General features: G+C 36.9%; 1 protein-coding gene across 1 annotated transcript; it reads right to left on the bottom strand.

Annotated features, from left to right (window-relative positions):
• Window positions 1–7,829: 7,829 nt before the first annotated feature.
• Window positions 7,830–11,910, bottom strand: LOC143556581 (BTB/POZ and TAZ domain-containing protein 1-like). Its single transcript, XM_077045869.1, has 5 exons — window positions 11,685–11,910; window positions 10,962–11,095; window positions 9,676–9,979; window positions 8,667–8,986; window positions 7,830–8,163 (listed from the first exon to the last, which is right to left on the bottom strand). The coding sequence occupies exons 1-5, from the start codon at window positions 11,802–11,804 to the stop codon at window positions 7,953–7,955; spliced, it is 1,089 nt and encodes a 362-aa protein (XP_076901984.1). The 5' UTR covers window positions 11,805–11,910; the 3' UTR covers window positions 7,830–7,952.
• Between the last annotated feature and the right edge of the window lie 5,967 nt (window positions 11,911–17,877).

Below are 17,877 nucleotides of genomic sequence, written 5' to 3'. Positions count from 1 at the left end.
TCGAGCTCGAACTTAATCGAGCTCGGCTCGTTTTCTTTATCGAGCTGACAAATCGAGCTCGAGCTCGGCTCGTGTAAAGCTCGAGCCGAGCTCGAGCTCATTAGCCGGACTCCTTTAATTTTTTTTATTTTTTTATTTATTATTTTTTTATTTTATATTTTACAAATTTTAATATATAAAATACAAAAAATATAAATTTAACATACATATTATATAAAAATTTTTAACTAGAGAATTTATAAATTTATTTGTTTTATTTTCGTTATTCTTTTATAAGGTTTTAGGTATCGAGTGACATAATCTATGTGTAATTTTTATTTATTTATTTATTGGTATGATATTATTATATATAAATATTAAAATTTAGGGTTTAATCTAAACGAGTCGAGCCAAGACCGAGCCACGAGCCGAGCTAACCCTTGCTCGAGCTCGGCTCGTTTAGAAATCGAGCCGAGTCGAGTCGAGCTCATTTAGAATCGAGCTTTTTCGAGCCGAGCTTTTTCCGAACGAGCCGCGAGCTTTTTGAACAGCCCTACCCATAATGTAACATATTTGATCATTCCTTAACTAACGTCAAGTTTTGTGTGTGAATCTAATAGAAAACTCGTGTGGTTCATAAGTCTCAAACTAATAAAAAATAAAGCCCCATCCACCCTTTCTTTAATTTTATACACGATTCATTATTTATTACTCGACTTTGAAAAAAAAAACATCTCATAGTTTGGTTGTTGTAGTTTAACGCCAAGTTAGCCACCACAATCCATGTCGGAGCCGCTCGCCATGTCCCCTTAGTACCACCCCCCCCCCCCCCTCTCCCCCAATGAGTATTAACCCCAGCTACCGCCCCTTCACGTGTCTCCAACACGGTATTTAGCACTTCTCTAAAGTGATGTAGACTCGGATCCTTCACATCTATTTCGTTAAATCACAACAAGCAGTCTTAAAAGAACTTTAGCAGTTTACACGATAACTAATTGTTTGAAAAGTTAATAAAACACGTGTGACAGTGTGATTTTAAGCATTGAAAATATATTGTTAACATGACTATTGACAATTTCCAACTTTTTAAATAACTTCTTAAATAATTATGCAAATCCACAATAACTTATAATATCAATTCTAATAAAATACTGTCGAAGCACGAAATGAATCTTACCTGATCCATGACGATGTTTCCACGGATTTTCGAGATGAACGAACCACGTCTTGATCTTCTTCTACTGCGGCTGCGCCTGGTGACCTGCAATGTTGAGACCTGCGAATGGTTTCGGGGGTGTGGAGGCGACTGCTAAGATATCCTGAGGATTTCTTGTTCACAGACACAAAAAGTGGTGGTGGCTCTTATTGAGCATGACCCATGATAAGGAGGTGGAGACCTCCTTATATAGAGTCTCATGGCCACCATCATGGTACCCTAATGGGCCTAGCCCAGTTAGGGTTACCTCCACAAAACCCCCTCAGCCCAATAACATTGTATTAGTCCATGTAATGAAATAAGCCAAACATAATAGATTTAGGGTCGTAGAACCGGGTTTTAGTATCATACCCCTACAAGCCCCCCCAAGTCCAGTGTTGCTCCTGGGCGTGCAAGCGTCTAGGTGGAGCGCTGGACTTTATAAGGTGTGAGGCGGTTTTTTCCCTTTTCTTTGGCCTTGTCTTTATTGTCTGAGTTTTTGGGAGGTTTTCCCCATGATGGTGACAAGCTGTAAAAATAATGAAGCCTGCGCGTGAGGCGGCTTACAAGCTATAATAATACAGCCTGCGCGAGAGGCGACTTGCGAGCTATGAGAATAATAATGCCTGCGCGCGAGAGGCGACTTACGAGCTAAGTATAATAAAGCCTGTGCGCGAGCGGCGTCTTATGAGCTTTGAGAATAATAATTAAGCTGGCGCGCGGGGCGACTTACGAGCTGAGAATAAAAAAGCCTGCGCGCGAGGGGCGTCTTACGAGCTGTAGCATAATAAAGCCTGCGCGAGAGGCGTCTTACGAGCTAAGAATAATAAAGCCTGCGCGCGAGAGGCGTCTTATGAGCTAAGAATAATAAAGCCTGCGCGCGAGAGGCGTCTTATGAGCTTTGAGAATAATAATGCCTGCGCGCGAGGGGCGACTTACGAGCTAATAATAAAGCCTGCGCGCGAGAGGCGTCTTATGAGCTTTGAGAATAATAATGCCTGCGCGCGAGGGGTGACTTACGAGCTAAGAATAATAAAGCCTGCGCGCGAGAGGCGTCTTATGAGCTTTGAGAATAATAATTGAGCTGGCGCGTGAGGCGACTTACGAGCTGTGAAAGTAATAAAGCTTGCGCGCGAGAGGCGTCTTATGAGCTTTGAGAATAATAATTGAGCTGGCGCGTGAGGCGACTTACGAGCTGTGAAAGTAATAATAACAGCTTGCGCGCGAGGCGTCTTATGAGCTGTGAATAATAAAGCCTGCGCGTGAGGCGACTTACGGGCTGTAAGAATAATAACAGCTTGCGCGCGAGGCGTCTTATGAGCTGTGAATAATAAAGCCTGCGTGTGAGGCGACTTACGGGCTGTAAGAATAATAACAGCTTGCGCGCGAGGCGTCTTATGAGCTGTGTGAATAATAAAGCCTGCGCGTGAGGCGACTTACGGGCTGTAAGAATAATAACAGCTTGCGCGCGAGGCGTCTTATGAGCTGTGAATAATAAAGCCTGCGCGTGAGGCGACTTACGGGCTGTAAGAATAATAACAGCTTGCGCGCGAGGCGTCTTATGAGCTGTGAATAATAAAGCCTGCGCGTGAGGCGACTTACGGGCTGTAAGAATAATAACAGCTTGCGCGCGAGGCGTCTTATGAGCTGTAATAATAGTGGAGCTTGCGCGTGAGGCGGCTTACGAGCTACTTTATGTCACGCGCCACGTGCAGATGTTGCATGCGCGTGCGCGTAGACTTTGGTTTTGTGTTATGCGCCACGCGCAGATGTTGCGTGCGTGTAGACTGTGACATGTGTGAGCATGTGATGCGTAAGCATGTGTAATATGCGTGAGCATATGTGATGCATGAGCATATGGTATGAGGATTCCCGACCCCTAAGTTTGGCGCGTAGCCATATGGGATATTATGAGGATTCCCAACCTTGAAGTTTGGCGCGTAGCCATATGGGATATTATGAGGATTCCCATCCTTGGCGCGTAGCCATATGGGATATTATGAGGATTCCCATCCTTGAAGTTTGGCGCGTAGCCATATGGGATATTAGGAGGATTCCCAACCTTGGCGCGTAGCCATATGGGATATTAGGAGGATTCCCAACCTTGGCGCGTAGCCATATGGGATATTAGGAGGATTCCCAACCTTGAAGTTTGGCGCGTAGCCATATGGGATATTAGGAGGATTCCCAACCTTGGCGCGTAGCCATATGGGATATTAGGAGGATTCCCAACCTTGAAGTTTGGCGCGTAGCCATATGGGATATTAGGAGGATTCCCAACCTTGGCGCGTAGCCATATGGGATATTAGGAGGATTCCCAACCTTGAAGTTTGGCGCGTAGCCATATGGGATATTAGGAGGATTCCCAACCTTGGCGCGTAGCCATATGGGATATTAGGAGGATTCCCAACCTTGAAGTTTGGCGCGTAGCCATATGGGATATTAGGAGGATTCCCAACCTTGGCGCGTAGCCATATGGGATATTAGGAGGATTCCCAACCTTGAAGTTTGGCGCTTAGCCATATGGGATATTAGGAGGATTCCCAACCTTGAAGTTTGGCGCGTAGCCTGATGCGCGCATGCACGGCGATAGAGTGGTGACTCGCGAGTGCGCGTGCATGGCGGAGGTCTCTTGCGCAAAACCCAGATGGTGGTTTCCGCGGCGGCACATGCACGGCTGCGGAGTGAGAACCCACGGGCGTGCGTAAATGGCGGCGGAAGTCTGGTAATTTCTGGATCTGCAATTTAAGAGTTAGATCTGCAACTTTAGACCTAAAATCCAGGTCTGTAATCTAGACCTAGATCTGTGAATCAGATCTGGACAGATCTGAAGCCCGGAGCAGATTTAAAACCATCACAGATTCGGATATCTGATCATTCGAATCACGGGCTTTCCTTCTTGCCTAGATCTGGAAGCCTCTTTTTAAATCTATGGATCTTTTTGAGCTTTAATAGAACAAGCTTTGAAGCCTTTTTCTGTAAACTTCCAGATCTGTGTTTTTCTTGGGAGAGATCTGACAGCCGAGATGAAGATCGAAGGGCAGTTCGTTGCCGTCCCACGGATGGCGCCAATGTCGAAGCACGAAATGAATCTTACCTGATCCATGACGATGTTTCCACGGATTTTCGAGATGAACGAACCACGTCTTGATCTTCTTCTACTGCGGCTGCGCCTGGTGACCTGCAATGTTGAGACCTGCGAATGGTTTCGGGGGTGTGGAGGCGACTGCTAAGATATCCTGAGGATTTCTTGTTCACAGACACAAAAAGTGGTGGTGGCTCTTATTGAGCATGACCCATGATAAGGAGGTGGAGACCTCCTTATATAGAGTCTCATGGCCACCATCATGGTACCCTAATGGGCCTAGCCCAGTTAGGGTTACCTCCACAAAACCCCCTCAGCCCAATAACATTGTATTAGTCCATGTAATGAAATAAGCCAAACATAATAGATTTAGGGTCGTAGAACCGGGTTTTAGTACCATACCCCGCCAAACATAATAGATTTAGGGTCGTAGAACCGGGTTTTAGTACCATGACGATGTTTCCACGGATTTTCGAGATGAACGAACCACGTCTTGATCTTCTTCTACTGCGGCTGCGCCTGGTGACCTGCAATGTTGAGACCTGCGAATGGTTTCGGGGGTGTGGAGGCGACTGCTAAGATATCCTGAGGATTTATTGTTCACAGACACAAAAAGTGGTGGTGGCTCTTATTGAGCATGACCCATGATAAGGAGGTGGAGACCTCCTTATATAGAGTCTCATGGCCACCATCATGGTACCCTAATGGGTCTAGCCCAGTTAGGGTTACCTTCACAAAACCCCCTCAGCCCAATAACATTGTATTAGTCAATGTAATGAAATAAGCCAAACATAATAGATTTAGGGTCGTAGAACCGGGTTTTAGTACCATACCCCGCCAAACATAATAGATTTAGGGTCGTAGAACCGGGTTTTAGTACCATACCCCTACAAATACGTTTAATGTTTATTATTAAATATATTCTTTAGGTCAAATGTGCACACTTATATACAGTAGGTGAGTTTTTGCTTTAGTCACCTAAGTTTGTTTCTTTATAGTTTCATTCACCTATATCGAATGGTCGGTGTAAATTACAATTTTCTTTTTCCTAAAGTTGTGTTGCACATTTTGAGGCCACAAATCCATGATCATTCTGCCGTACCAAATATATTTTAGGTTTTTTATATGTTCACTTTATAAAAAAGTATATCTTATAAATAATTAATAGTGCTTGTATACTTTTCCCGAATTCATACGAAAGTAAACTAATGGATATATACCACCGACGCATTCATTCAAGATACTGTTTACATTAAAATAGAAGACAAACATGAATAAAACCGCATACTCGACCCTGTCTATAACATTGTCAACATGACAACATCTACATTACGCCACCCGCGTAGGATGAGTGAAAAGCCAAATAGTCTAATCGACCTAACTAAAAAAAATCATTTAAATCAAACAAAAAGCATCATGACTTTGAAATTACGGTTAACTATTTTTGGTAAACGAAAAATAATTGTTTTTTTTAACTGGTAACCTAAAGTTGATCGATGGTATTTAGCAACCCAAATATATATTCGTTTATGGTCTGGTTAAGTTTAAGACCATAAGTGAACCAAAATGACACATGACCATTGATCACCCATGTCATAACGTTTATAATCTATTCAAAACATTTCACTCTCAGCATATAATGTTACAGCTTATATATTTTCGATAATTAAAACCTAAATTTTGTTACTTTATGCAAATTTCATTTTTTTATAAAGAGGAATTTTGCATATTGAGAATAAAATTTTAAATATGATAAGTCGGTGAAGAAAATAAATAATTAACTCATATAATAATTGCCGACTCAAATGACCTGTAATTCAATAATTCTGTGTAGAATGTTTCTTTTGGACAACATTCAAACGACCGAACCTACCAGTTTGGATCCTACTTCAGGAGTGAAGTTAAAATTCGATTAATAGTTAAAAATATTATGTTCTAAAAGATGATTAATATGGTTATTGAACTTAGCTTTATCAAAATAATATTGAACTTAAATATCACATCTAAACTTTCATACCTTCAAATAATATGGTTTGCTTTCCTCGCTCTTATAGTTCATGATTTTTATTTTTTTATTTTTTGCTACCGAAGATTTCCAAGAAGGCCATCTTTTATTTGATTACTTTCACCTAGACACGCTTAACTATATTATAAGTTCTTTTCTTGTTTACATTTAATGCACCAAAATCACGCTAATGATGTTTGAAACATTATGACAAGATCTCTTATACTAGCGGAATGATATGAAATTTGTCTTAGGAGTTACATAAAATGATTTTGTTGGATCGTTTAAAGAATCCGGTAACCCTAACTTCTTTTTGATCAACAAAAGTTGTAAATTTACCTAACTTTCTACTAATGTGTTCAACAACATTTTAAAGATCTACACAAAATTTCTTAGTGGACCCTTGTTATTTGACTAGTTAATTTTTGGACCTATGTATGATAACTTATTGGTTGGTACCATGTTTTTTTTAACGTGCTACATTAATTGCATGGAGGTTGTTGCGCATGAGTTGCTACATTAATTGGATGAGTTGCCGACACTTGACAGAGTGTAGTTAGATCGTTTTGAAACCTACACAAACAACCTCAACTACTTCATCGTTTCAACCACTTAAAAGAAGAAAGCAAGTATATATAGATCTTTATTGCCGATCGCCTTTTGGCTGGTGTTATCGGGTGTTTATCCTCATAAATATTGGTATGGGTTCAAGTTCTAAAAAGTAAACATTGAATGGATTTTAGAAAGTAGATTTTGGAGGCGTGTGTTGTGTGTATTCGTTGTTCAAAACAAAAACAAAAAAAAATGTCGATGGTTTTATATCGAATTTGATTGGCTTCACGTCATTTATCATTAATTTTTACCTATCTTCTTAAAACTCCTAGGTGAGGACTAGGTTCATTCGTGTTTAGTCCATTAGTTCGTTAATAGAAGCAACGAAACCAACACTCTTAAGTTTATAATTTATGACCATGGGCTAGCAATTGCCCCATGACAGAAAGTTTACTTACAGGAGGTCGTGGGATCGAGTCACGCCTAAAGCAATTTGTTACATGTTCAACATGATAATTTTCTAGTTGTGGGTTTCCTCATAACTGTGTGGACTGTGTCATCACACTCTTTTCTTTAGAGCGTAATTGTGGTTGTCTGGACTTTTATTGTTAAAAAGAAAGTCAATAATTTATGAAACCATCTTTTTCATTGAACCCCAATTAAGTCCATGTGTTATGCTCCTGGTTGGCAAAAATGGACAATTTAGCCGGTTTAATTTATTGTTGAATTAGGTGCTTAAAATTATTTTTAAAAGGTTAAGAAACAACATTTTAGTGATTCTCCTATTCCAAATTGTTAGTTATATACTATTTTAGTATTTATATAAGAATTTAAATATGTTGTCACACTAATTAATAATTACAGGATTGCATTATATAATACAATACATTATATACACAAGAAAATTTACATAAGGATGAGAAGTATGAAACTAGATAAACTTGAAGTCATGACCAACCAACCCACTAGTTTTAAAAGATTAAATAAAAAATTAAAAGGATATAATATACATGTGAATTTGTACTGCATCCTCACACCCAACATATAATAATACCACTAACACATGGTTTTCCTATTTCCTTTTAAGAATTGAGAATTAAAAAGGAATCAAACCATTTATACATTGCTTTACTTAATTAACATACTAATTTTCTAATAACATGATTATGATTATGATCATTAGCCTCCCCACATGTTGTGGCTATTGGCTCTTCTTCCACTCTTTTTCTCTTTGGCAATAGTAATGATGATGTGGCTCTAGCCACCACCACTTTCTTCACTAGCAACTCCCATCTTTCCTCTTCCTTTTTGTTCTTCATTTCTTCACCACCTCTCATCTTAAATCTTCTACAATTAAAAAAAAAGGACTCGTTTAGCACGACACGAACCTAACATATAATTATAACGCTTGAATTTATATAAACATGTGTCAGTTTAAGGTCAAACCACTTTAAACATGTCTAGTTAAAATAATCGTGCGTTCATATATCAGGAAAACCTCACACCACATGTTAACCTTTTTTTTCCTTTGTTATTTTATAAACATGCTCTATTTTATAAATTAAAAATTGTTGGATAAATTACAATGAAATTTAGAATTACGAGAATTTGATGTGAGATTTTAATATACATTTTTATTTTTTCTATCGTAAATTTTTATCTTTAAAAAGAAAATCCAATCCGGGTTAATCAAATCATGTTTGTGTCAATTTATTCATGTCATGTTCAGGTTCATGCAAATCAAGTTTGTGTCAGGATGGACCTGTGAACACAACCCGACCGCACCTATTGTATTTTCTTGAAATTTACTAGTGTGTAGTTAAAGATAAAAGTTAATTCCAGCTTGTTACCTGCAAAGGGGAACTCTACAAGTAGAATCAGGTAATTCACAAATAGAGGCATGTAGTTTGAAGAGTTGCCACATCCTTTTGCATCTAACACATCCTCCATTCACTCTCTTCTTGCAATTTGCGAAATGTTGAATCGATAGTTGCAGCCCTTGGCACGTCGAGAACTTGTTACACGGAGCCTTATTCTTCCTCGGTTCCATATCGTGCGGTCCCACACTTATGCAACCTTCCGTGCAAATATGCTCCAAACAATCCATAGCTTCACTAAGCTCAAAATACAAACTTTGTTCTCTCCTATGCCTCTTGCTCCTCTTCCTCCTCTACATATTGCAAACAAAATAATTATATAAAACTGAATTTTTTGATTGATTAAAAAAAATTATTTGTTTTATCATTAAAATTGATACTTTCTTCAATTTCATAGAAAAAAAAGTCGCATCACATCGAAATAAAAGACAAACAGGAACAAACTATAATGATTAGAGCTGTAAATGAACCGAACGTTCAGCTAACTGTTTGACGGAAAGTTCCATGATAATCTTTTTTTATAAATGTTATTTATAAATGAATGGACATGAACAAGGAATTTAGTTCAATTGTGCCCATGAACGTCAGAACGTTCGATACTGTGTTCATTTACGACCATCTATGTTTGTTCATAAAATAAATTTAATATTTTTTTAATAACATTTTTATAATCTTATGATTTAGATTTAAGCAAAATTATTAAGCATGAAACAAAAAATATATATACGAGTATTAGTTTATTAACTTATATATAATTAACATATAAATTAATAAATATAAATGTTAAAAAAACACCGACACAAACTTAGTAGCTTGGACTAGACCACTGACACTAAACATTCTCGGTTAGCAAATCAAATAAAACATTATTTGTGTTCATAAACCGTTCACGTCTCACAAACAAGTTCATTTCCTTAATAAACAAACACGAACAGGAAATCTGATTAAAGCAAAACTAAGTCGTTTAAAAAATTCAACGTACTGATTCGGTTTCGTCGATAAACTGAAGAATCTCAAGTTCAAAGAACGGATCATGGTCTTGAAGAAACTTCCAACCTTCAGTTTCTTCAACAACCTTAAATTTACAAGACACGAGTTTCATGCATTTGAGGTACAAATCAGGTGCGTCACATAGTCTTGCAAGTTGAAGCACATCAACCACGTTCTCAACTGTCAACCGTTGGATTAATGCTTTGGTGCATTTAGATTTCAGTTGTGGGACCAGGTACACGTGAGAGATGGCCAATAGGTGAATACCGTATGATTCCATGTCTTCCTCAGAACACCTGTCAATATCGACGGCTGTGAGTCAATATTTGGTTATTAAATAAAAAAGTTAAAAAGATCAACGGTGAGTGGTGATAGATGTGCCATGTGTATGTTATGGGAAGGTTTGACGGTGTAGATTTTTTAATAAAGAATTTATTTTTCAGCTAGTGTATGGCTGAGTTGGATCAGCCGGTGACCGGCGGTGGTGTTTTATTATTGGATCATCCCGTATGGAATATATAGACAATTCTCTGTTGGTTAACCGTTCAAAGAAAAGGAAAATGACCAGACACAATGACCAAAAATATCAGTTTCTCATTGTTCACCTAAAACCCGGTGACTCGATTACGGTAACTTGACAGGATTTTTAACTAATCAGATCCTGTTATTTGTCTAAAAAATTATAAAAAATCTCGTCAGACACTAAGATAAATCTCGTCGAAACCCAAAATAATCTTGTTAGGCATCTAAATACACCCGTCGACTCCGATAATATTTTTTCTAAAGAAGAAAAAAACTAGGGACCTTGTGATTTTATGGCGCGTGGTAGAATCTGGCTAATTAAAAATTTCTTCGATAACTGATTAAATGATCGGTTAAATTGACGTTATGCCAGCATTAACATAATCGGATTATGTCATTTGTCAAAAAAAATTGGATAAATCTCGTTGGAACTCGTCAGGCACCGTAATTAATCTCATCGAAAGCCTAAATAATCTTGTCTAAATACACTGACCGACTCCGATAATATTTTTCAAAAGAAATAAAAACTAGGGATCCGATGATTTTATGACGCGTGGTAGAATCCAGCTAGTTAAAAATTTCGTACAGTAATATTAAATGATCGGTTAAATTGGCGTTTTGCCAACATTAACATATCAATATGGAGTATGGGCATTTCATTATATCTTATTTTATTATACAGCTAAGCTTATAAAAATATCTTAGAATTGATTACAACAAATGAATAAGACAGTTGGCGTGTGGTTGGTAACTGACCTGCCGGAATAAATGAATCCGATAAAAGCAACCACCGCATCACACGGCACACCGACGATCGGAATAGTTTTCTCAGAGCCCCCATGCTTACGTGGCCGGTTAATTAAGCTTTCCAACACCGTTGAAGCTGATGCCTGAACGCACATATTCATTTCAAAACATGTCAAGTTTTATCAACTACTTATTGAAACCTATTGTATTTATTAAAGTCTATGCAATGATATTGTCCAGTGATATCAGTGATATATCAGTCATCGGTCCCTTGGTAAAATACCGGTCAGAATATTGGTACCGATATTATCGGTGATATTACTGACTAATATTTCTGATATCAGTTAATTATCAATTTTTAATGTTCAATGTTCGTGTTTTAAGTTTTAATCAGTTCCTACTTGTTATGATTGCTAGTGTTTTGTAACTTGCAAAAGGTAAATTTGTTAATGATAGAAATATTGAATTATTAGTGTTAAAATCCTTTACACATATGAATTTTAAATTATATTAAAGTTACCAATATTCCACCAATATCCCACCACGATAAACGATATTTAAATATGATCCTTGATCGATATCCGATATTTTTTCACACTGACCGCTTAGATTAAATTTACAACATATATAAATAAATCGGACCCGTAACCATAAATACTATATGTTCCAATATAAAATATTAACTATATAAACAAATTAAATCATTAATGAGGTATGTTGGTTACCACTTACCAGAATGTTGGCATGAACCGGAATCTTTCGACCACCAGAAGTTAGAATCTGGATATATGTCTCCGAGGAATCAACGGAACCATTGTCGGATTCAGAAGGAGAAGCTGGTCTTCTACACATGTTGCCGGAATATCAATTGTTGTTATAACAAAATAATTAATTTCTTTTTTTATTAATAGTGGAAAGAAATACACGAAGCCGTCCAAGATTTTTGGTTGATACGTTAGGACCGGTTGCGTCTGGTTTTATAGACAGCTGAAGGGTTTAATTGTTTAGTCGTTGAGTATTATTAATGTGCAAGTTTAGTCCTTCAATATTTTTTTTTATTTGAACCGAATTTAATTATTTTTATATTGTTTTGGCTGTGAACAAAAGGGCATTACTAAAATGACATTGTTGAAAGAAATGTTTTCTCCGATTACCTTTTTTGTCAACCACTCTAGCTACATGCAAAAGTCGTGTTTAAGTCTGCCTTAAAACATTAATAATAATAATAATAATAACAATAATAATAATAATAATATAAATTCGGGATTACTGGTGTTTTATGATAATTCATTTTGGATTATTAATGTAATATAAAATACAATGTGAGTTTAGTAAGTTAATTATGATATACTCAGGCCCGCCTTCGAGAAGCCAAAAATATTTTGGTCGAATGCGAAAATTTTTTTGAGCCTCAAGTAAAATGAGTATTTTGTTAGATTTAAACAATTAAATTTTTAAATGGTCATACTTAGTTATGATTTGAGTTATGTAAAAAATTTTTATATAAAAATAAGTTTAAACATGTTTCAGATGGGACTAAAACCCACAACATTTTAGTTGAAAGTAATACCTCTTTGCCACTTAGCCAAACTAGTTGTTATGTAATTGGGTTTAAACATTAAATATACATATTTTTATTTATAAAAATACATATGAATTTTTTTTTTAAATTTCGGGCTTAACGGGTGTCGGGCCGGGGGCCGTCGACCACCCCGCCCTCCCTAAAGGCCGGCCCTGGATATACTTATCACTTTAATATATATTTTTATAAAGGTTTTATTAGTAATAATCGGATTAAGGAAGAACTCATGAACCTATCACGTCAACTCTAACACAACCACTTTAATGATACGTGTTTACGGGTTTAAACAGAATTTGACTTAGATTGGTTTAAGAGTTTAGAAAATCCGATACTGTAAAACTCATATTAGTTTTGTGATATGGTTATAAGTTTTCGTGGTTTAACTATAGGGTGACAACGTAATAGTCATGTCACTGCCATGTAAGCATGATGGTTTAACATAAACAAATCAAGTAAGAAAAAAAAGGACGGGTGACTTAGATGTTTCTTTGTGGGTCACAAAACTAACTTACAAAGCAAAGGAGGTGTTCACGAATCCTGGTTAACCGCCCTCACAGGTCCCATCGGCATAGCGCATAAGCCTCTTAGCGCCCCATCTTCACCGACGCATAATGGTGTTTAGTCCCCCGCCTGGTGATGTGGCAAGGGTCGTATTATAAAGTATGGAAAATATTCATCAAACGACAATTCGCTCAATGATATTTTGTAATGTTAAATGGAACATCTTTTTTTAGAGGTTAAGGTTTCAAGTACCATTTTTAAATGCAGAGCATAACGAAAAGTAGATTCTTCCGAGAAAAAGAAAACATCAGAACATTATACCCATATGTCCATATAACTGTGTGTCATTTCAGCCTTAATTGACTAGTGAAAAAAAATTGTTTTTTTTTAAAAGAAGATCAAGGTTCAAATCCTAGACCGAGATAGTTCTTTTGTCGCGGTTAAAGTGTACAAAATATAATAAAATAAATAAAGTGTTTCGGTCGCTATATTAGTCGTTATTAAAAACAATATATAACTAACTATGTGTCGAACCTGCAAAATGAATATAATCTCAACCGTCGAATCTTAAATCCAAGTGGGATAATATTCGAAAAGTGCACAGGGGTTGATCCTACGTGGCAAGAAAGCATAAACCAGCTCATCATGAACCTTAAAGGTCAGAATAAAGGAAAACCGGCCCTTGGAAGAAGGCAACATTGAGTCTGACGTGGAAGTAAAGAGACAAGTATTCGTCCACGTAGGCTGACATATCAACCTCATCTTAATCCATGTGTACAGAACAACACCACTTGTAATATTTAAGGATAATAATAATAATAATAATAATAATAATAATAATAATAATAATAATAATAATAAATGCTAGAAAAACAAATATGACTTTAGTAATAGTAATGGAGTGAAAACAACCCAAAAGTGGTGACCACAATGCAACTAGATATTTATAATAGATATTTTGGTCACACGTCTCGTCGTGTTCGAGTAAAATTTTGTTTTGTTCGAATAGTTGGTGTTGAAGATGACAAGTATTGAACATGATAATTGATAAGCAAATATCCATATAAAATTGTAGGACTGATAATCAATAGATTGATTTTATGGTGATAAATGTTCATAAAGCTCCATCCAAGTTTTAAGTATCCAACTAGTCTGGTATTCTAGTTAACCAATAGATTAACCGATGATAAGAACCAGACCCACCACGGGTGTGGTTCGTATGACTATTGGGTATGACTCAGTTAAGTGCCTCTGATATGTTTTGATTAAACTTCTTTTATACTACAATATCAAAACTTGAGCGTCTGCCAACCATATCGTGCCAAGGGAGGGGCAAGGTGGGAGATCACCCATGCATGAGAGAGAGAGAATAGGGGGGAGGGGGGTCAAATTCTTTTTAAAGAGTTTATATATTCTTAAATAATATATTTTGTTTATACATCAAAAGTTTGTTAGTGTAGTTAGAAAAAACCATATAAAAACAATGCAAGGGTCTTCATTTCAAGACCCAACATGTCATGATCTTTTAGTTTCAAGTCTTATATTAAATTTTTAAATTCGGAGGCTCCCTCTAGGAAAAGAATTTGAGCCACATCGAACCGAGATGACTTGGTTTGTAGATGAACTATACTTTTCAACCTAGTTTAGATTCGGGCCGAGCTTGAGATGGCTTGGTTGTTATTTTAGACTCATTTCTTATACTCATTATGTGCCACATAATTCTTAGAGATTCTGGTGGACGGCCTTACTACCAACTAATACAAAAGCATGTTGGTGTTATATTTCTAGATTTCTAAATTATATATTTCCAATTCAGAACACACTCCCACCCCTAAAAGGCGGAGATCAAAGAACCACCACGTTGTCGAGTACACGTCTCTTACGTTATTGTTTTCCATTATAAAAATAAAAAAATAATTTTTCATTCACACATATTAATAACTCGTGCTCAAACCTTATCGGCGTATGTGTGAGAACGTGATTCAAATTTCAAAGGGCCAATATTTGGTCCGTTATTGATATCATAATAGTTGATGGGCCAAAGATAAGTATGGGCGTTATCAATATAAACAAAAACATTGCATTAAATTGGTCGAACAAATAAGAAATTGACAAAAACAGATGGCAATTGGCAATGCTTCATTATCAAAGACTCATCAAAAACTATTATAAAGCCAAAATAAGTTGTATTATACGGTCACTATAGTTTTTATTGATGCATGTTTTAAATTTGGGCCTGGCCCAAACGTATCTGGGCTTAACACATAAAGGTCTATGAAAACTCTAGCCATGGATGGACGTGGACATGTAGAAAAAACCGGTTTGGGATTTGTAAACCGGCTTCCAACCCGACCCGATCATGCTCTATATCCGGCTCGGTTCCAGACCCAGCCGAGCGGTTTGACAAAGCCCCTTTTTGACCAACTTATTACACTTTCACCCAATCACAATAGTGAAAAACTCTCGCTAATCTCTCAAATCTCCAAAAACGCACATTATTCTAAAAAAATGTTGACACATCTCAAATGGCTTCATCTAGTGTGCAATCTTCCATTGGTTGTGGTGCCATTTCAAGCGTGGGTGTGGTTCGAACCCTTATTATGAATAGGAACCAAGATGTTTGGCCACACTATGGTCTATGTGAAATGCAATTCGGTCCAAACAAGACGCGTTGCAAGTATTGTGAAGTTTATTTTGCAAAAATATACAAACAACACTTTAAAAAACCACATTGTCTTTAATATTGCAAGGCCTTGAAAAGTAAATTGGATTGAGGTCAAACTTTAATGACAAATTATTGAAATATGTGGGCTTATGACGTTGATGTGGTTCAGGAGCAAATGTCGCATTTTGTGACACAATAAAGCTTGTCAATCAAACACTTCGACGACAAATATTTATCTCGACTCGTTTAAATAACCTCCAACAACATTATTCACGTTACCATAAAAGAGATAGTTTTAAAAAATGGAAAAAAGGTTAAATTAAATTCTATCGAGTTTTCACAATAAGAAGAGTCACATTAGATAAAACTCATGTAACCTTAGCTAGCTTAGCAATCAGAATGAGTTTCACTATTCATTAAACATAGTGAAATTTGAAATAAATACGTAACTCCAACGCACTGAACTTATCATCTTCCATCACCTCTTTCATTTGGGATCGATTAGCATACAATTACGGCTTACCAAATATCTATAAAAGTATAGATTCAAGTTGAAAGTATCTAGTTGAAATGTAATATATAATCATCTTATAATTGTGGCTATCCCCAAGTGGGGTTAGGTTGGCCTCAATAATCGCCGTTCAGAACTAAATAATTAGAGGGTGATGCTAAATCATGTAATTATTGAAAAATAATAGAGAAATAATAATATTGGAGTGACTAGTGAGTAATATACTATATTATTTGTTGGTCTAGTCAATTAACCGGATGTGACAAAGTGAATAAACAAGCTGGCCCAGTTTGTAGATCACGCACTGGAAGTGTCACGTGTGTGTGATGTGGTCTTGATATTTGATGACATAGTCTCAGCCTTTCACTAGTTTGGAACCTAAACCTGTTTCCTATGAGAAAAATGTCCTAAATACCCTTGGATTGTAACTTGTATAGTTGTATGTCACACCCATCCCCTGACTATTATTGCTTTTTACCTTGCTTTTACTAAGACCATCCATAGTCGTCACAAGTTGTGGCGTTTTGGCCACAAAACGCTGGAAGAACCCCCCCCCCCCCCCCGGCTTTTCACTTAGGCATTTTGACACAAGCGTTGTGTACAAAACGTGAGTTCGGCTCAAGTTTCAAGAAAATTGTGTATGAGAAGGGGAGAGAGGGGGGAATATATGTAATTATTGGTGGAGGGTTGTGGGCTTCTTACCACTGCACTACTTTTTGTGAAATTCTCCATTAGTGACGGGGATGCCACATATGTAAAATGTGCGTATTTATGAATCTATATAAATGTTTTGGGATGTGTAAATTGTTACTAACTTATATAACAATAAATATAGCGACTTAACTCGCTTTTATACCTTTTATGATTAAAATATACGTAAGATGGACTATTTTGAATGAACAAAAATAAAGATTTCTCAGTTTTAACCTGAAGACACTTGTTAAAGATAACGATTTGTTTTAAAGTTACATATTATCAACTTAATTACTTAAATAAAACAAGTAATCATACTTTTGGTTAGTGACCCACCCATTTGGGTGTGGGAAATGAGATCGGGAAGGGAATGCTCTTGTGGCACCTTTTTTTGACAGTGAACACCACCCCACACCCGTTTAGGGTTTATATTTATTCTCTTCGCTCACATCTTGTGAGTATGGGAGAATAGTGAATCGAGTAGAGATGTCTATATCTCATAGTCTAACCGTGTATTTTAATATCTATCAACAAGAGTATTTTGGGAGTTGAGAGGATGTGAAATATTCCTAGGGCCCATAGTTAGACCATGTGTAGTGGATGGAGCCCCCATGAGGACGTTATGCATGCATATGACGCCACGTCACGATAGGGGCTTTATGGTTACAATGAGTTTAGTGAATTGAGCGCATTCAAATCATTACATTATTATTGATTATTTTTATTAAAAAACAAACTCACCAATCACCTTCCACCTATTTTCCCCGCCCATCGCCATACAGGAAGTGCCCTCACCTGCATAGAGTCCATAGCCTCGGGAGGCAGTGGGGGATCTAGACTCGAAACCGAGCCGGAGCACTAAATTTTATTTCTCCCATGTTTAATACAATGTTAACGAAACAAATATAAAGAACACAACAACAAATAAATTTAAACTAACTGGGTTAACGAACCGACAGTGGTGGATCTAGGT

Source organism: Bidens hawaiensis, unplaced genomic scaffold, assembly GCF_021521415.1.
Source record: "Bidens hawaiensis isolate Kalapana, Puna unplaced genomic scaffold, B.hawaiensis_p1.1 tig00018651_1, whole genome shotgun sequence".
NCBI classification, from domain to species: Eukaryota; Viridiplantae; Streptophyta; class Magnoliopsida; order Asterales; family Asteraceae; genus Bidens; species Bidens hawaiensis.
The sequence above is the reverse complement of the archived record's forward strand: the minus strand, read 5'-3'. Positions and strand labels throughout refer to the sequence as shown.